Source organism: Saccopteryx leptura, chromosome 2 (genome assembly GCF_036850995.1).
Source record: "Saccopteryx leptura isolate mSacLep1 chromosome 2, mSacLep1_pri_phased_curated, whole genome shotgun sequence".
Taxonomy (NCBI): Eukaryota; Metazoa; Chordata; class Mammalia; order Chiroptera; family Emballonuridae; genus Saccopteryx; species Saccopteryx leptura.
In genome coordinates, this window is record NC_089504.1 from 36,111,387 (window position 1) to 36,133,028 (window position 21,642).

Genomic DNA, 21,642 nt, shown 5'->3' on the forward strand with positions numbered 1-21,642 from the left:
TTTCTTTGGGATTATATGAATATATTTTTTTAAGAAAAAGAAACGATTTAAAAAAGATATATACTAAAATTATAAATACTTAGAAATGGAATTTAATTATGCAAAATTTTAAATATCAAGAGAAAATTGCCCCTATAACACCTAACTGTAATTCCTTTGTAAGTCAAGGTGAACACCTAGGGAACAGAGAAAAGGATAGTGAAAAACCCAAATGTAATTTTCCACCTTTTTATCATCTTCAGGAAAAACATTGTTAACAGATAAGAAATACGAAGACCACAACAAATATCTCCTTAAAACTTTAAAATAGAAGTAAAACTTGAAGCCCACAGTGTAAATATGTTAAGTCCTAAATGTAAGAGTCTTTGCCCCAACTTCTAAGGGGCAGACAAAAAAGCACAGGGACATTTTTTTTTTTGTCAAATGAAGAAAAGAAATTACGTTTAAAGTTGAGCCTCTGATTCAATTAGCTTATTAGTGAGTAACATGAACTACCTAAAAAATGAACAGAAATCACAATGATGGGTGATCAGAACATTAAAGATATTTAGAAGGTGGCAAAAACACAGCTGCTTCTAGCCCCGTTTATGATGAATGTTTTCTAAATTGTGATACTGCATACTTTTAATTGCTTGATTATCTGAAACACTTAAGTCTACACTAGAATTATTCTAATATATATATATTTAAATATATTGACACAAGAAAAATAACCTGCTCAAAACACGCCATATTGATTTCTCATTTGGAACATTAATTTCTTCATTAAAATATTGAAAATCAATTACTTGGAAATTTCTCTGAAGGGGATGATACCTCAATATTTGCTTGAAAAGAACAAAATATGAAGATTTTCTCATGTGCTTCAATAAATAGAAATAAATTATGTCTAAAGCGAAATAATTTTATTCTACTCCCATTCAAAAATAAGTTTTATACAAACTGTTTAAATGTCTGAGGGAACATTGTGAGAGGAAAAATAACATATGCATTTATAATTCACAACACTCACTGTCTTCCCCTTTCTTTTACAGAAGCTTTAGAAAATTGCTTTTTGATGATTTGGCAAATTGTATTTATTTTTAAATGAATCTCATTTATTGAGATTGATAATTCCAGGTTTCATTTACTTTGAAATTGCATTTCCCAATTGCTTCGAATGATAAGTTCTGGCAAGATGTGGTCCAATGTGCCAGTGGAAATAAAGATTAAAAAAAATCAGTTGACCTACTCTGTAACTGTAATAATTACCTTCTATACTAAGTTCAAAACATGGTAAAATTGAAGTAAAAATATTGCCAGCAAAATGTTCACACTGAATCCTTTAAGAATAGGTAAATAAATATTAAAGTATTCATATAAAATTTCCATTTGAAAAATCTTTAAAAATTTTAATCAATGACCAAAATGTATTTTCTATCTCTGTTATCACAGATGTAGTACAGGTATTAGAAAATAAGTAATCAATGCTTATTCAGAAAATTCTTTTTATTTAGACACCAAGTAACGTTAAGCATAGAGCGGTCTGACTTGTTTTGTGGTACTACAATGGAAAGATGGAACTGAGGTACAGCAAAATAGTCATGTGCCTTCTAAATCAGTGGTCCCCAACCCCTGGGCTGCAGACCAATACCGGTCCATGGCCCATTTGGTACCGGTCCGCAGAGAAAGAATAAATAACTTACATTATTTCTGTTTTATTTATACTTAAGTCTGAATGATGTCTTATTTTTTTAAAATGACCAGATTCCCTCTGTTACATCCATCTAAGACTCACTCTTGATGCTTGTCTCGGTCATGTGATACATTTATCCGTCCCACCCTAAAGGCCGGTCCATGAAAATATTTTCTGACATTAAACCGGTCCGTGGCCCAAAAAAGGATTGGGGCCACTGTTCTAAATCATCAGAGCACAATTACATTCATCCCAGTAGTGTTTTAGTACCAAAGGTATTTTTAATGTAATCTCTGAAAATGTGGCAGAAATGCAGTATCTCAATAACAACATTTAACCAATCAAAACATTAAAATAGTGATGTCAGATATAAAAAAAAGAAATGTAAATGTAAACAAAAGTACTCCTGGGTCTTCAGGAAGTTGGCAAGGTGAAGTGAACTACCAAAATAAATGAATTATTAAAGTGTTACTTTAGGATAATCTGTATACCAGGCCCCCAAAAAATGGTACAAAGAGAAAGTTTATTTAAATAACTCCAAAATAGAGTGAGAACTAGGCCTCACTCTATCTTGGAATTTAATATTTAACACTTTACTATATAGTATGTCACCAGTTCTATTTTCTTATACACACACACACACACACACACACACACACACACACACACACACGACCTATCACCTGACATCTACCATGTATGTAGATGGGGTTCTTGTGGGTTTTGCAGTTCTGTTTATGTAGCCAATGACCTCTCAGAAAGAGATGTAGGGTTCCCAACATTTATTGAAGGGAGGGTTTTCTTTTTTCCAGAAAAGAAAAAATTCTGGTTTAAGGATGACTTGTTGAAACTCTTGATTTCACATTTTAACATATTTAAAAACTCCATTTTATTATTAGGTAACTAGAAAACTGCCCACCTGACCTTACATCACAATCATGGGATAAAGACTTTCGTATAGCTATAGCCTCACAATCAAATTCCACTTCCTAATGCCTTTCCTTTGGACCATAAAGCATGGTTCTAAAATTAAATTTATATCTGTTGACATTTAGGGCTACCTACTTGGTGGTATGGCACAGGATGCTTTAGAAAGTACATTCTTGTTTACAATAAGAATCTCATATCCATACTGTGAAAATCCAGAAAATACATTTCTAAATTGATGTTTCTCGGTAAGGAGAGAAAATTGAGTGGCAGAGTGAAATGATATTTTTAATTAAGGTCCTTAAGATACACTCTGGCATTCAACTAGTTCAGGTAAGACTACTACTACTACTAACTGCTTAAACTCGGGTCCCAAGTCTTCCCTAGGCTAGAAAGGGAGACAAGGAAACTTTATTACCCATTTCTGTGACAGCAAGTATTTTACTCTTTGAAGTATGAATTCTAGGCATTCCAAACATTATATATAAAGAAACATTTAAAATGTAATTCTTCTTAAAGGGTTACATTTGCTTTTTGCTTTAACTCTTAGTTTAAAAAGGTAGAGGTTGTAAAACATTTTAACAATGCAGACAAAGAAATCCAAGGGCAAAGTTAAACATAAAAGACGTACTGTCCTTTTGGTTTTTAACACACATAGCCTCAAAATGGCAAACTTCTAGGTACTTTTTTAGGTAGATTAAAATCAAGATTAACAAAATGTCCAGAGCATGTTAAATTATAGATTCTACTAATGAAAAATTCTGTTGATTGTAAAACTCTGTTGGTGGCCATTTTGGCCTAGGATTTTTAATATAAATGAGACTAGAAATGAGAGGGGGGCGGGGGAAGGGACTTTCCTTCTTGAATAGTTAAAGAGGGAAAATTTTATCTAGAATGAGTTATCTGAAAGATGAAAAAGAACAAAGTCAGGCGATACCAAAACTTAAAAATATAATAGAAATTAAAATATAAGAATTATGCTATATTATTGAAGATTAAAAAACTTTCTAAAAAACATAAATAACTAAACATTTTGAAGCAGGTAAATATAAACTACTTGGGAAAACTATTTAATTGCTAAATAAAAATCGTACGTTTTTCTTTTTCCCATGCAGGTCTCCAAAGTGATCATCGAAAATTCTTAAATTATATGACAACTTCATAGCAAATAAAATACTGTATATCAAGAAAAACAACATAGCCAAATACTATATATGTACATATATTCATATAGATGTATAGGCAGTGTTTTAGAGTTTTATTAGCATGTATCCTTTAGAATGATGGTCTTAGTTTTTATTAATGTAGTGAAGCTAGTCAGGTTGGTTAAAAAGCTTCTCTATTCAGATACAAGTTGTTAAGGAGGTTTTATTTGATCTCTCATGATATTGCTGAGAACAGTGAACATGTCTCTTCTTTAATATTCTTTTAGAATGTGTTTTAAAATTTTTTTGATATGGAACATTTCACAAGTCTATTTATATCAATCACCTTTACCATCTTTCTTACATGTTTGAAAAATAATACTCTGTTTAACCTGTAGGCTTTAAAAAAATTTTTACTTTTAAAGAGAGTGATTCCTGGATAGACTTTCAACTATATTTGCTCAACATTAGGCTATGTAAATGTCTTTCCAGTCTTCCTGATTGGAAGGCAGATAAGAGAAAAACAAAAAGTTCTCAAATGTAAACAAACATTTCCAAACTAAATATACTAATCAATTTCTCCCTCCAAAAAACACAGTTCATTTTGGGTGAGAAATGGACAATTTGTGGTTAGAAAAAAAAATTAACTAATGATTAAGTGTAGAAATTTACAGAGTTTTAAGAAGACTGATTTAAATCAATATACAGCAGTAATTCTAACCTACGCTTCATTACTTGGTCATTGCTTTGACTGATGTCACATTCACATGTGAGGGCTACTATGAGTCAATAGATGGCAGTCCATCGCCTGGTAAAAGAGCTGAAGATGACTAAACTCACCATGCATTCTGCATTTATTCAAGAATAAATATTGCCTAATTGTACACATTTGGATGTTGCCTATGTATATAATTATTTAACTTTTATTTTAGATGAATTGATACATATGTACACATATTTATAAATATACAGAATTTGCATTTATACTAGCATAGGAAACTAACCCTAATTCTTAATTATTAATTTAAACTTGATAATTAGGAATTGTGAGAGTTGGTACAATATTATTTTGAAAATTAATCAGGATTCTAGATTCAGACACATAGATTTTTCAAAATGATCTTGTTATATCTATAGATAGAATATATTGTAATTCCCTCCAAGTTAATTCATTTTGTTTCATTGGTTTTTCCATAACTATTCTTTTTTACAATTTATGTCTTTTAAAAGTGATAGTATTAAACAAATTTTCAAATATTTCTGTTGTACTAAACATCACTTTCTAGTCTTCGATGCGGGTTATATAAAAGAACATAGCTGCAAGTAACGAAGAGCGGCTTTAAAGGAGTGCTGCAGCTCTTCAAGGATTCAGGATTGGCATTCTCCAGTTTAGGGGAAAAGGGGGAAAATGTAACATCAAATCCATTAGGCTACTACTCAATAAAAATACTGATAAAAATGCTATACAAATTGTGACTGTGATCTTGAAAATATATGATTAGATTTCAATCAAGTTTAGGTTATGTTTCCATATAAGTTAGAGTTGTAAAATATATGTATAACATATGGGTGTGTGTGTGTGTTTCTTTTGGTTTTCACTAAAGATTTTAAGAAAACCCAATTTGGGATTGAGGGATGGTTGAGGAATTATAGTTTCAGCTAAGAATCTTTAAATAAATTGAGCAGTGAAACACAATGTGGAAACAATCCACCTGATATTATTCCTTGCTTCTTGGACTTCTCGTAGAAATATTGAGGGTATGAGTCTACCTACTGGTTTACCTTTTATTTACAAAAGAGAAAGGCAGTAAGAAGATATGCTTTGTAAAAACTCTGCCCTTTCCAATTTTACTATCTGTCTTCAATACGGAAAACTTTTTAATGTGCTAAACTTTAAAAAACAGCTTTTAATTACATTGTATAGCTGCACAATTATAAGAGTAATTTTTACTGGCTTTTGCTCAGCAAAACATATTTGATACATTAAAAGAAATGACCAGAAGGGCTATGGTGAATTATCAAAATTGTTTAAGATGAATATTAGAAATAAACTGACTTTATAATACTGAGCATTAGTCAACTGATTCCATAACAAACTATGTTTTCTGCTTCTACTTAGTCTAAAATCACAATAAAAGGAAAGCAGAGAATTGAATAACTTGAATGGTATTGAGCAGATATTTATACGCATTGAGTAAGTCAAGAGGGGCTTAAGGATATGACAGTTGAATTGTTCTACATGAAGGATACTAAGCTTTGTTTAGCTTTATTAAAAAATAGATGTAAATATTTCAGTAAAGCCAGAAAATTGATAATGGAAGATATTGTAGATTATATGCTTGTGGACTGTAGATAACACATTAGACATTGGATCACTATTATTTGTTATGGCTCTTAGCATACTTTTCCCTCTTCAATTTAATGAATATAGTCTGGGAAGACTGGGAGTGATCATGATGTAATCATTAAGTGATATAATAAAAAAATTAAAATCTTTTAAGAACAGGAAGATAAAGAATAGAGTAGTGGGCAGAGGAAAAGAGAAAAAGTATATTATTGCTCTCTCAGTGCAAAAACTCTTCAGATATTTATTATCTTGCAGTAGGAGATGCTTGTCTATATTTTATGGTCGGCAGTTCAAGAAGGATAAATAGGTGAGGTCTTGGGGAAAATAAAAAAGGTGTTTCTACTCACCGTTAGGTGATACTGCCTCCAGATTTCTGGGCAAGCCTGGAAAATAAAAATATTGATCAGCTGGGAGCATGAAACAAGGTACTTTACAGCCTGTTGGTTTTGGCATAACCCAGCATCCACTGGTGTCGGTCACAGGAAAATAAGAAGCTTAACAGAAAGGGTCTGCATTTCAGCTTCAAAAACCTGGCTAGACAGTTTAATTGAATTTTACACTGGTTTAACACACTCCCTGCCATTGTCAGAAAGCCAGTAACAAAGTTTTCTCTCTCTTTCTTCTTTTCGGGTTAGAAGTTCTGGGGACTAAGATGTGATTAAGAGCCATAATTCAGTTAAACTGATAAATGAACAGCAGTAGTCAAAATCAATAAGACTCACCAAGTTCACCTTTTAAAAGAACATTTTGAACCTTGGTAGTATGATAGAAAACAATTTAATAGCAGCTGCTTTTAAGAAGACCTCACTAACGTGATATATCTCTGATGTCTGTTGTCATCTTTTACCTAATCACTTTCTAACTTTCACTCCTCTATGAAATAGAATAACAAGAGTATTAAAACAAAACAAATCTCAAGAATCTAAAGTCCATGTCTTTTCCCTTAAAAGTCTTCTCTACTTTTACATTTATAGATATATAACTTAAAAAAACAAATAAAACCTCAATAATTTTTATAATAGATGGATGTACCAGAAAAGGTAACAACAAAACAAAACAAAAAACAACAGCAGCAGCAACAACAGAAACCACTTAAGGAGATACTTTTTTATGGACACATGTATCAATCTTCTTTCCTTGTACCTGAATTATGACTCTGTTAAGGAGAGACACTTTTTCTAACCAAGTTCTTTATGAATAGTTGATGGGTTTACCATCTCCTCAGAAAAAGAACTATTGATGACAGAAAGTAGTTTTTAAATAATAACTATACTATAGCAATAATTTTAATAAACTGAACTACCAACTAAGTAAATCGCAAATCTTAAAGTAACTGTATATATACATATACACAGGCATGCCTAAAATTAGAATGATTTAAATCTTTCTAAAAATCTTTATAATCTTTGACATACACTTTGAAGTAATTCTCTACCTGATTAGTCATTCCTGTCTCTGTTTTTTAGGATAATGATAAAACTGAAAAGATAATTCATACCATCTAAAAATACTATGCATATGATAATAATTCAGAAAATAACTTTTAATGGCAGAATGTCTGATTATACCATCATAAGTGACTCCACAAAAATGAATAGGTATGTGCCAACTATGCTGAATATATTATCCATTATGCTTGTTAAGCTTAACTATCCTATGTAATTTTCTAAAAAAAGGTGTGAAAATAAGATTATTTAGTGGTCAGATTTCCAATTTAAGTGTCACTCTCACGTACGCTAAAGTATCTGACTAAAAAAAGTCACTTATACACAGTGATTTATAGATGAACAACACTGATCGAAAGAAAACTAGTTTTAAAAAGTAGAAAGTCACTTCAGAAGACAAAGATCACGTTAGGTAGCAAATAACAACCACAAATAGGTTACAAAGTTCTTAAGAATATATAGAATTATTTATATATATATTTACACATAATATTCTAACACACATTTCTTTAAATACCCATTTCCTACCTTCTATCATAAGCTTTTTGCTGTGTATACATAATTTGAGTGGATTACTGTAGAGATAAGCAAGCAGTTATTTATACATTAGTTATGGATAGTTCTTGATTACCACAGTATCCTCAGAATAATACGGTTGAAAAATCGCAATCACTGAGTTGTCATACACTGGCAGAATGCCACTCTACCATGTGACCTTTTCTTGTGTTGCAGCAATTTAGTATAAAAAAAAGAATTACTTGGTTTTTTAACAATTCTCTGATTGCTCTGTACATGAAGATAATGGCTAATATAAAAAATTAGCAGTGAGAGATATGAAACTTTTCTCTTATTACACAATAGTATTACAATTTTAAAAAAGCCTACTTGACTAACTCATAAGTACTTTTACTCAACATTCCCATGCATAGTTTCAGTTCACTATTTTCTATATAATATATTTCCATGTAAGGTTAAAAAAAAAGAAATATTTTTCACTTCAAAATAGGTGCCAATATAAAGCACACATGTTTATTTCTAAATATCTAACATATAACTGTATCAGCAATAAATTAAAAAAAAAATTTTTTTGCTTGTTACTTCTACTTTTTTTTTACTATTCCTTAGCGAATACATTTTAAAAAATCAAATAGAATGTCATAGTATCCATATTTATATACCTATTGTATGGAAAATTTAGAGAAAATAATTATTTTAAAATTATTTAAAAATATTTAAAATGAATATCTACTCTGCTATGGAATTCATCTAAGATGAAAATGTAATAAACTATGTAACAAACTATTAAAATACAATACAATTGTATTTATTGGTTGCCCTGGTGATCTCACCTTCCTGGCACTTATATGGATGGCAAGCCAAAGGCCTTCTCAAGTCTCCCCACTGAAAACAGAGTGTACTTGTACATCTGTTTTAGCAATGTGCTATATTGTTTGCCAACTTTTGCCCAACTAGTTTTCCCCTCTATTGTATTTTGTATAATAAACCATACATGAATAACTCAGTGTTATTATTCATAAAATTCAAAGATGAATCAACACAGTTTGCCACACCAGACGAATTGAGAGTAGATATTGTGCATTTCGACCCATATTGAATTTTATCAGGTGCTAATTATTGTTTTACCAGAACAACGGCTTAGTGCATCTGTTGTTTAATTCCCACTTCCCTATTCTCAAATGTGAACATCAAAGAAAATAAAACACTCAATCTTAAACAGCCCCTGACAGCAGACCAAGACTCAAGTGCTCAATAGACAAGGCCCTTGCCACCAGTTCTCATATTTCCACAACAATGAACAAACACAAAAACAGCACTAAGCGGCCTTTCCTCCTTCTCAGCTCCCCTTGGCCAGTTGTCTGCCTTGTACTAGAGAGAGCCCTTGAACGCAGCCCTGCTGGGAACACAGCACAGGAGAAAGGATTAGCCTTACTAACATGCTAGCATTTGCAAAAGGAAAGAAAAAAAACCCCAGCCCAGTACTGTATTTGGTATATGAATAACCAAAATGTATGAGCTGACAAGAGACCAGGACAGGCCTGTGGCTCCCCGGGAGAAAATGTAGCTGTGATGAGTGACAGGGCTTTCAGGAAATATGTTCACAATCACAGACAGTGAAGGCCATGACCTAGATCGTTTAAGAGCTTGTCTTGTCAAATTATCAAAAGCTTCTTCCTCTCTGAATAAAGAGTGACATAAGTGAGTGTCAGAAAGCTGCAGGCTGACAAGCCAAGCATACAATAACAGAATGCACGTCACATACATGCTGAACACCGCCACTGCTAGCGGCAAATCTTAATGAGAGCGCGGCCAGCCCAGGAGACTTGGGTCCCTGCTGGCACAGCTACTCATCTCACAAAAATCCTTCAGCTCCAAGTCAGTTAGGCTCTGACACGACAACTACAATTACGAAACACAACTTTTTAACAGAATCCTCTGGTGCTTTGTCAAAGCCTCTGTTGTTAGGAGCTGGCCCCCTCAAGTCACTGCCGCAAAACAAAAGATTTAATAAAACAAGCAATATTCATTGATGGTGAGTAACAAAAATAAAAGAGTAATTTCGTTTAAAATTGGTCAAATGAAAAGATATGCGAAGAAAAGCATTCCCGCCTCTGAACTCAACCATCTTCACTTTCCCATATGCACAGAAATGTAATTTTACGTGCCTTCGTTGAAAAGTATGCCCCTACTCTGAAGTCTCGTCAGCAGGCTCTTCATAAATTACAGCCATCAAGTCATCCAATTGTTCAGCTACTTCGGTAGCCATTGTGTATATCCCCTATTCCTCAGAGACACAAAATACTTATATAGGCTATGATACATGTACACTGAATATATATGAAAAAAATTCTTCTCTAAGGAATATTTTGAAGAGAACATCGTGGGCATTAGCCTTCGATAGAAATCCGTAAAGACTGCTATAAAGCCTGAAATCACAGAAATATACAATTAAAATTCAAGATCCATCACAGTTTTAATAGTGCTTGTAATGTTTCTATTGTGTGAAAATGTGTCATTTATAATAAAAAGGAGTCATAAACATACAACAGAGGTAAGTGGCAGTGTGTACAGTATCTATCTAATTTTTTTTTCACCAACCAGTATGGAAAGCCATGCATTGGTCTCTATCTTTAAGCTACTTCCAAAATGAAACAGATTTCATAAAATCATCTTTCTATCCAAGGTCAAATTTTAATCAATCCTCTGGAATCAGAAAAACTGACAAGTCTAATATTTTGGTTAAAGATGTTTCTCTTTGATAGTCTCCTCCTAATTTAAGTGCTGCTATAAGGGTGTCAAGTTTGTCAGTAGAAAACTACATTTCAGTTTTATTTGGAAATATAACAATCCATATTTTATAGAAAATTATATCAAAAGTATCAACCAAAAAACCCCAAAACAAAACAACCCCCCCATATCTCAAATCATACACTACTATACTGGGTTACTTTAAGCAACTGTATTTCCATTTAAAAGAATATGTTCACATCAGAGAACCATAAATCTTTCTGGAGACATTTTGATTGTGATTCTAGACTTCTTGATTGTAACTCTAGACTACTAACATAAGTTAATTTTACTAATAGTTATTAACGCTTGTAGTATACCTGCTAGTTGTTAGCTAAACGTTAGTGAAAGGTATTTTAAAGTAAAACAATATGAGAGGCAATAGAATGAAGCATGATAATACAGCAAGTAAAACCATTAACTCTAGAGCCAAAATGGTTGGATTCAAATCCTCGGCTCTAGTATTTACTACCTTGGGCAAGTTATACACCTCTATGTCTGTTTCTCATTGATAATATGGGGATAACAGTACCTTTTCAAAGGGCTATTGTGACAGTTAAAGAGGTAATAAGTATGAAGTCCTTAGAACAACGCTTGACACATAGCAAGCACTTGGTTGTATTAATTATTGCTGTGACGATGTCGATTTGGCATTCTCCATACTTCTGATGCAAAAAGTGATCCTGGGGAAATTCAATAAGGCAGCTGAAATAAGTGAAACCAACTGTATAATGGTCAACTCTTGCATGTGGCCAAACTTAAGAGAAAGCAAGCAAAAATTCAGTTTCAGGGAGCTGTTGTATGAGAGAAAAAACATAAATACAAAAGGACAAATAAAAAATATGTATATAGCTGCTTGTGGCCACCTTCTTTGTATAAAAAATAATTTCGGAAACATCATTAGCATTTACTACATGCTATGTACCTACTTTTACATTCAACTAAGATCTATTCAGTAACGCTTTTAGTTGTTTAAAAGTACATAGAAAAAATATTTGCTCAGATAAATCTGATCTCATATTTTATAGTTCAATTTTGGAATTAAAAACCTAAAATATCGTGAGCATTGTTAAAAAACAAAAGTATTCCAGATCATTCTCAAAGTTTATATACCCTAATTCAGTTTACTCAAGCTTACTTAATTCATTTTTCCACCATGTTTAAACAATAACAACCCCAGCTTCCTTACTAACTTTTCCTTTCTTTCTTATAAACCATAACCACAGTAAACATTTTGAAATGTACTTCATTCCAAACTTTTTTCTATGCAAATCTATATACATATATAAGTATTTCTACTTATATAAAAACAAGGTTATACTTCACATACTGTTTTGTAATTGTGCATTTCTCATTTAATGGACTAGTAACTTCTTCACATTCAATAATCATTCCTATATCATTTTTTAAATGGTTAACGAGTATTCCACTATATGGGATATACTGTAAATTACTTAAGTCTGCTACAGGGTTAAATATTTAGGTTGCTTCTCATTCCTGTTATTATAAACAACTCTGAGAGGAACATTTTTGCAGCTATATCTTTCTAAAAATTCATTAATGGAACTCCAGAAAGGTTATACAAATGTATTTTTCTAGAATAACTTCCCTAACATTGAAAAGTGCCTCTTACTGAGGCACTTTTCTTTCCTCCTTTAATTTGTTAGGGCTTTTTACATATTGCAGATAATTATCCTACTACATATTTTATAAAAATCTTTCCCAAGTTGTAATTTGTCATTTAATTTTATTAATGGCCTCTTGATGAACAGACATTTTTTTAAAAGTTAAATCTATTCACTATTTTCCTTTATGGTTTCTGACACTGGTGTCTTTGTATTCTAATAAGTGCATTTAATCCAATGCGTTTATTCATTGTGATACTTGATAGTTACTCTTATTTTTGTCCTCATACTTTTTGGTTTTTTACATATTCTTGCTGGGTCCATCTTTCCCCATCATTTATTATATTAAATCTCTTTTGCCTCATTTTAAATTAGAAATCTAAAAGTTATATAACTTTTCTCTCCTTGTAATGAAAACAAATAAAATTTTATTAGAATTACCTATGGTCCACATTATTAGAGTTTTAAAATTGTATTTGTTTTTTAAAGCTATTTTTTCTAAAGTTTATATTAATTTCAAAAACAGGTTAATAGGAAGTACTCAGGCATGTACTCTATGTTTCTGGTTTCACTGTTCACTGCTGCTTATTTTAGTCTCTGACTTTTCCAATAAATTCACAAATGAACAACAGCTTGGCTGTGTCATCTATTTTTCTCAGAATGTTCTAGCCTCTAGAGATTTCTCCACTGCCTTCTGGCCTTTAGTAATGCACAGGAGAAATCTGATGCAAACTTGAGGTGTGTGTATATATGTGTGTATAATGTGTTTTTTCTGTCTGGATATATGATTTATAGTTGACATTCAGAAATTTTACTTGCATATGTTTAGATGTGGGTCTTCTTTCTCCCTCACAGTCAGTGTGTGCTCTTTTGATCAGTATTTCTTTTGATCAATTTAATTTGGATTCTCCTTTATCTTCTCTAGTCACACTGAGGAATGAATTAGGATCTTCTCAAGTTTCCTCCTCCTTCCTATTATGAGTTTATTTCATTTGGGGTCACCTCTGATTCTTTTTTTTAATCCATCAATTCTGCATTAATGCCTTCTCTTCCTTTGGAAAGTACCGATGATGCAGGTTGGACTTCAGTAGGCCGTGAGCCATCTTTCTAACCTTTACATTGTGAAATTCTGTAATTTCAACCAAATACTTTTATAGTAGTTAACAAATAAGGCATTTTTCAAGCAGAGTTCAAGAAAGAGAAAATTTGTATTCTTCGTTATAGCAAGACTGAATACGACATCAGTTTTCATTATAAATTCTCTTTGCACATATAACTGGTACTCTGGCATTACAGAGATTTGAGGTGTGGTAATAAGAATATATACAGTAAAAATGGAAGTTTTTTGACCTCCTTAATTAATAAGAGGTTAGGGCATCTATAGTTACCCAGGACTTCAGAAATCCTCTGTGAATGAGCAGAAAGTCCAGTTAGGTGGGAAGATGAAAATGACAAAGGGTGGAGAACAGTTTTCTCAGAGCACATGAGCCTTAAATAAACCATAGATAGCTACAAAAAGAGGGAGGAGTAATGATTTAGAAGCAGTCAGAGCAAGCGAGAAAGAGGTTGATCCGAATCAACCTAATTCAGAGGGATATGAATCAAGAAAGGGTGAGCAGCAAGCATTTTAAAGGTTGCAGGGGAAACAGTATTTTCTGTGGAGGGCCAGGTTTCAAGACAGATTTAAAGCATGCATGGGACTGGCCGAATAGTTCCAGCAACTGTGGGCCAGAAAATGACTCCGCTTGCACATAAATCCTCATGAAGAGCTCTGGGACAGTGGAAAAACTCGAAGCTTCTTCAGAAGGAGTCAGTGGAGCCCAGGTTTGAGTTGGCTTCAAGGGAATGCTATACCAGTTGGGAAGACTGGGAAAAGATCAATTAATGGAAACATCAGCACGTAATTACAAAAAATACGACGACAGTAGACGTTGGCAGATTTAGGGGAAAGAGTGCTGCCATCCCTGAAGGCAGCCACAGCCTTGCTCTATCTTAAAAACTTATATTCGCCGGGGTTATTAATCCTCAAGGCCATTTTAGATAAAGAGTTTAACATACATTAGAGGCCAAAATTAAGATGTTAAGCAGAATGGGCTACAGAGTTAATTCACAGCTGATTATATAACCTTTTATGAATCATTCTTAACTGTTCTGTACTAAAATAGTTGTTTTAAAAAAACTGCTCATGATAATATCTGAGCCCTTTCTGTTATCACAGGCAAATATGACCATATTTGTAAGAGTTCTTTAGGAGGAAGGAGTTAAAAAAGATATGCTATTAAATATAACTGCCAACCTAGAAAATCTTGCTAAGAAAATTATAACTGACAACTGAATGTAGAGAACAAAAGTATAAAACTAAGACAACTTAGGCTTCACTATTTTTAAGACTTAGTAAATATTGAAAAATAACTTTAAACTACTTTGAAATGAAATGACAACTTCTGTCTTTATGCTCTCTATATTCTCTAGTCTTAAGAATCATATTCATCACTAGTGGCTTAAGAAACACAACTTAAAACAATAAGATACCATTTTTTCCTTATCTGATTTGGCACATTTTTAAAAATTATTTATTTATTTATTCATTTTAGAGAGGAGATAGAGAGAGAGAGAGAGAGAGAGTGGGGAGGAGCAGGAAGCATCAACTCCCTTATGTGCCTTGACTGGGCAAGCCCAGGATTTTGAACCAGTGACCTCAGTGTTCCAGGTCGACGCTTTACCCACTGCACCACCACAGGTCAGGCTGGGCACAATTTTTAAAGGTCAATTATAGTTAGCATTGAGAACACTCTTAGAAGAGCAATTTGACAATAATTATCCAGACTTAAACATATGTATCCTTTAATTACACTGCATTTAGAATTAGACTTACCAAAATTACATGTATACATATATATAGTATATATAGATGTTCATCATAGCACTCTGCTTAAAAAAGTGACTAACAATATCAATCTAAACGTATTGGTAGAGAAATGGCTGGGTCAGCTGGTGCATCCAGGCAATGGAATAAAAGTCAGCCATTAGAAAGGGAGGTCTTTCTGAGCTGATACAGGGACACATTCACAAAGTTTCCAAAGGGGGAAAAAGTAAGTTGTAAGTCAGTATGTAGGACAGTAACTCTATTTTTAATTCATTTAACAAAGTCCATTAAAAATTAAAATCTATAATTGTTAAATTACTTACATAAGAAATATATACAACACACATTCATCTTCTAGTTTGTTTTAATGTGAAATTCATCTCAACAGAAAGCCATGTTAATTTACTGAGCAAAAGGCTATAAAGTACACTTCAGTTATAAATAAAATAAGAAAAATGTTTGTGCTTTGTATCATGTCTTCTCTTTTTTTTTTTTTTGATATTTCTATAGTCCTTCTGGTCTTTAAAATTGTGACTAGAGGGCTCTGGCCGGTTGGCTCAGCGGTAGAGCGTCGGCCTAGCGTGCAGAGGACCCGGGTTCGATTCCCGGCCAGGGCACACAGGAGAAGCACCCATTTGCTTCTCCACCCCTCTGCCGCGCTTTCCTCTCTGTCTCTCTCTTCCCCTCCCGCAGCTAAGGCTCCATTGGAGCAAAGATGGCCCGGGCGCTGGGGATGGCTCTGTGGCCTCTGCCTCAGGCGCTAGAGTGGCTCTGGTCGCAATATGGCGATGCCCAGGATGGGCAGATTATCGCCCCCTGGTGGGCAGAGCGTCGCCCCTGGTGGGCGTGCCGGGTGGATCCCAGTCGGGCGCATGCGGGAGTCTGTCTGACTGTCTCTCCCTGTTTCCAGCTTCAGAAAAATGAAAGAAAAAAAAAAATTGTGACTAGACTCCCACAAACATATATTATATGATGCAAAATGATGTCCAAAATAACAATGTGCTAAAACTTAATGTGTTACAAGTAGCTGAAAAGTCTTCTATTAACTCTTTCTTTAAAAAAAAAAGTTAAAGAACTAAAAAGAGCATATTCGAAGTTCTGGTGGCTTGTCCTAACATAAGACTATTCTACCTGCAAGAGCCATTAACAAGCAGCATCAAACCACGCTTCATGAAGACCTCTACACAAATGCTAACTGGGTATATATGATATTTTCATCTAACTACACATGAATAGGTACATACATTTAACATGTTATTTATTACATATCTCTTTAATTTCAAGTTTTATTCAGCAAGCACATTAAGCAAAGTGGCCTAGCAGGGTTCTACAATATTTGTTGATGCTGCCTTCTGACGAACCATTCTGTAGCATCACTATCCTGATAAATTAAGAGCACTGATTTACATGATCAGTGGCCAAAGGGACGTGACTGTGATTATGTACAGTGCAGAGCAAACATTCTTTTAGGTAGGCTGACAGATAGTTACAAATTAGAACACTGCCCCCAAAGCCAGAGGAAGTAGTTATAGGCAGGATACCTACATCAGCATAGTGGCCTGTCATATCACATCGGTCACATCGTTTTCTCCAGGAAGCTCTTGCAAGACATCTGTGAGTAGAAGACATAGGCAAAAAACAGTCTAAGCAATATCGGGCCGGACAGGCATATTGGAGGTGTCCTCTCTCGGAGCACAGGCAGCAGGCGCGGACTTTCTATGTGGCAGACAAATAAAATCTGTTTAGTAAAATCCTTCCGTCTTAAATAGAAGATTAATTTTTCTCTTTCTGTATAATTCCATAAAAAAATATTTCCAATTTGAGACCCTGATGAAGGTCAAATCTGGAGCCTAATTACAAAATAAAACAAACCGTCTGAAATCAGAGCTATTTGTATTCCTGTGGTTGCCAATAAGACTCATTAGTCTGCATGCACTATCAGTGGACATCTATTCCTCATGCCTTGTCTTGCAGGGACATTGGCAAACAATGATTCTGAGAGGAAAAGTAGGATGATGAGGATCCGGAACCTAAGTCAGCGGAAGAACAGAACAAGACTGCTTTGCCTAGAGAAGCCAAGACAAAGAGGAAACATGAGAGCTATCCCCAAAATTTGAAGGACAATCATTTGGAAGAGGGAATAGGTGATAGAAATGTTCGTTAAGGGCTTAGTGTGTGTCAGGGAACATCTAAGAGCTCTCTAGCTCTGTGCTGTTTCAAAGGTTGATGTATCTGTTTAGTATAATTTTCAGAAGTAATCATTTATAAATGCTTAAAATCATAATTTTCTAACAATGAAATCCCACAAGAAATAAGCAGTCTCATAGAGTAGAAGGTTTAGAAGTGAAAAGGGTCTCAGGAATCATTTGATTCAACCTTCTCATTTTATAGACAAGAAAACAGAGGCACAGAGAAATGATTTGCCTGAAGCTGTTCAACTACTGATGGGAAGCTGAAATGGATTACAGGTTTTTCTACCTCTAAATTTATTGTTCTTTCTCTACTACTACTCTAGGCTATGACCTACATGGGAGATTAACAAGAAATTTAACACATAAATTATGTAAGATTTGAATTCTACGGTTACAGGGTTTCAATTTTAAGATTTTGATTTTAACAAGGAAGAAAGAAACATTACAAATTTCACATACTTGTGGAAAAGGGCAGTTTTTTGATAAATGGCCACATTTGTCACAATTTCTACAAGTAACGTTTTTGTTCGCTGTATAGTATCGGTGGGTCCATCTTCCAGATGCTCTATTATTAGCTATCTGGGCCTAAAGGGAAAAAAAAAGTCAATTAAAAAAATCATTTCACTCTGTTCAAGAGAATTAACAGTCATAGGCAGTTCAATTTAGAACCTAGCAACATGGAACTTTGTGTTCTTAAAAGGAGCTAGAAAAACCTAAAAGGGGATGCTATAAAGACAACACTACTTTTTGTCCCCTTCTTCATTCTTTTACACTCTTCATATGGTTCCATTTCTTTTTTTCTTTTCTTTTCTTTTTTTTAGTGAGAGCAGGGCAGGGAGGCAGAGACAGACAGACATGTGCCCTGACCAGGACCACCTGGTAAGCCCACTAAGGGGGGTGCTCTGCCTATCTGGGGCCCTTGCTCCATTGTAACTGAGACATTTTATTTTAGCCCCTGAGGCAGAAGCAAGCCATGGAGCCATCCTCAGCACCCGTGCCAGCTCGCTCTAATTGAGTCATGGCTGCAGGAGGGGGCGAGAGAGAGAGAGAGAGAGAGAGAGAGAGCGAGAGAGAAAGAGGAGAAGTAGATGGGTGCTTCTCCCGTGTGCCCTGGCCAGGAATCAAAGCCGGGACATCCACACATCGGTCCACGCTCTACCACTGAGCCAACCGGCCAGGGCCTGTTTCCATTTCTTTTGTACGTTTCTCTGCTTACAGTTCAGGTCTAGCAAGGGCACTGATATACACCAGACACTCTGGTGGCATTCAGAGTCAAAGATACTGCTGACTTCTAGATCTGAATATATACTGTATTCTTCTGAATGAGTGCTTGCTTAAACTTTTAGTTAGAGAAGTGTTTTGTTTTGTCTTTGTTTTGTTTTTAAAGAATTTCTCTTTTATAAAGTTATAAAACCATACAGCTACTGAATACATTCCTTCTATTGACTAGCCTAGGGTTATTGCCTATAAACTAAACTATAATTTCTAAGAGAGAATAAGATTTATTTCTTTCTAACAGAGTCCTTTTAAAAATATATATTCTGCTTAAAATGACTCAATTCTAGCCTTCTCATATTCTAGCTAAAACCTAGTATCTTGCAAGAAAATATCAGCAAAGCATATCATATGGATATCTAGAGAGGAATATGTAAATGCCAACCATGATTTTATCATGTTTGGTAGAATTCCATCTTTGAAAAAACTTTCCTTTACTTACTATTTTGCTGAATTGGGCAACTAGGCCCCAAGACATCATAATCTAATAATCTCTTATAACTTCTTTTCTATCAACTTGTAAAATTATTCTCTTTTCTAGCCATCTGCCACAATTAAGACTAATAAACACCTGCCACATTCTAAATATAGCCTAACCATTTCCTTACACGGAAGAAGCAGTTATTTCCGGTTTTGATCTTTGGTGGTACCAGGCAATATGGGTTGAGAGGATTTGCTATCACAGAGAAGAAACAAACAGTAGGGAAAGGGGACTAACTCATTATGGCAATTAATTGACAAAAATCAAGGCTGAACCACACTTCAGAAAATTCAATTACCTTACAAGATACTTGGGCTGTTGCTATTTTTAAAAAGTTTATTGGCCCTGGCCAGTTGTCTCAGTGGTAGAGCATCAGCTTGGCATATGGATGTCCTGGGTTCAATTCCTGGTCAGGGCACACAGGAGAAGTGACCATTTGCTTCTTTACTCCTACCTCTCCCCCTTCTCTCTCTCCTCCTCCCACAGCCATGATTTCATTGGTTCAAGTGCATTGGCCCCAGGTGCTGAGGATGGTTCCATGGAGCCTCCACCTCAGGTGGTAAAAATAGCTGGTTGGGAGTATGACCCCAGATAGGCAGAGCATCGGCCCCAGATGGGGGTTGCCAAGTAGATCCCAGTCAGGGCACATGTGGGAGTCTGTGTGTCTATTTTCCTTCCTCTCACTTGGAAAAGAAAAAAAGAAGTTTATTAACTGATCATAATAAAGTGAAAGAAAACTAGGAATCAAAAAAAGTTATTAGTCTATTATTCATAACTTCAAAAACAATGATTTTACCTCAACGTCTTTGTCACTGATGAACCAGTTTACACCATCTTCTCCTACAAAATAAATAAAATGTTACTCAATCTTGACATCTATAAAGCACTTATAGATTGACAATAAATTATTCAATTTCTTTGTACTGAAATTGTACAAATTGGACAAAGAAATTGTAGTGAGAGATGTGAATACCTTAACTTCTTATCTTGGTTCCATTATAATTTGTGTGGTTGTGAACAAACACTTAAATCTCTTTTAACCTCAGTTTCCTTACCTATAAAATGTGAATAATAGTATTTGCCCTGTCTACCTAAAAGATAGAATCCTATGAGATATGAAAATGCTTTGAAAACCATCAAAACATAAATATAAGAAAATCAGTGAAGGGATCTAAAACCTAACAGCAGAGGCAGAAAATCTTTATGTGAACTCCCCTTATCTGACTGAAGCGGAGCTTTGAGAGTCAGTGATCACCCTACCTCCTGCACCCCCCCCACCCCCCTACACAAACAGATCTACTGTCAGGGAAGTCACTACCTTGGGTATCATGACATTCCAAAAAAATTTGTGTAAACAAGCATCATCCAAACCTCCCATCTTTTGAAGCCCTAAGTCCTCCCCATGTTAAGTTGGTATACAAACCCTTACCTTTGGCTATTCAGTGAGTTGAGTTACTCATTACTGAGTGCTCCCTTACTTTGCCCTTTCTCTTATTAATTTCTTTATTGACAGTTAACTTGAAGCCTCTCCCCCAACCAGTCTAGATCTAGTAGTTACAGGAAAGATTTTCATTCCATTATCAGTATTAACTGTGTCCACTAGCTTCCCATTATAGCTGACTTTCATTATAAAATTAAAAAATTTGGACTTTGAACACTATCTCACAATTAGGGATAGGAATTCAATACTGTTTATAACATCAAAACAGTGGAATAAAACAGCAAAAAAAGGAGGTCATAAGTCCTGAAACCACTGATTGATCTAAAAATACAACAGTAAAAACCTAGGGGTGTGGGGAGCCCTACATTTTCCTTTATCAGCTGTTTTCTTCTCTTTGCATTGCTCCTGTACAAAACAGCACATGACTGCTATTCCTTTGGTCCACCCAGGGCCCAGGAGGAAGGGACATATGACTAAGGCAGAAGCTAAGGTGTCAATAAAGGACTGAAAGATTTTTTTTCTCCCTCCAAAGGAAAGTGAACATTTCCTCCTTCCTCCTATCTACTCCTCTTCTCTATCTCAAAAACACAAATTGAGCTTGACTCTTTTCTTTGAAAGGAATTTTGAAGAGACATGAAGTAATCTACATTTTCCCAGGCCTACCAGGAGTAAGTGTCTAGAGATATATTTTAAAATAAAATATTTTTACTGAGAAAACCCAAGAGGCTGCTTTATAAAAAGACCAATCCATAGGAAAGCAGAGATGCTGTGCTGATGATTATTTCCTTTGTAAAATTTGGAGGCTGCATCCATATACTGAGAGGGGAGAATACATTAAATAGCAGCAGCTCCCATTCCTTCATCATCACCATCCACGCTATTATTCTTTCATTCAAAGGATTCATCTAAGGAGCAAG

General features: G+C 34.5%; 1 protein-coding gene across 2 annotated transcripts in view; it reads right to left on the reverse strand.

Moving 5' to 3' along the window:
* Window positions 1–21,642, reverse strand: part of ZCCHC7 (zinc finger CCHC-type containing 7) — a 253,674-nt gene that overhangs the window by 30,607 nt on the left and 201,425 nt on the right. For both annotated transcript variants that reach the window (XM_066367651.1, XM_066367652.1), the window contains exons 3-6: window positions 20,081–20,124; window positions 17,988–18,113; window positions 16,882–17,052; window positions 6,442–6,477 (exon numbers count right to left, since the gene is read on the reverse strand). In XM_066367651.1, the coding sequence (XP_066223748.1) occupies window positions 6,442–6,477; window positions 16,882–17,052; window positions 17,988–18,113; window positions 20,081–20,124 (377 nt within the window). The remainder of the gene's footprint in view (window positions 1–6,441; window positions 6,478–16,881; window positions 17,053–17,987; window positions 18,114–20,080; window positions 20,125–21,642) is intronic.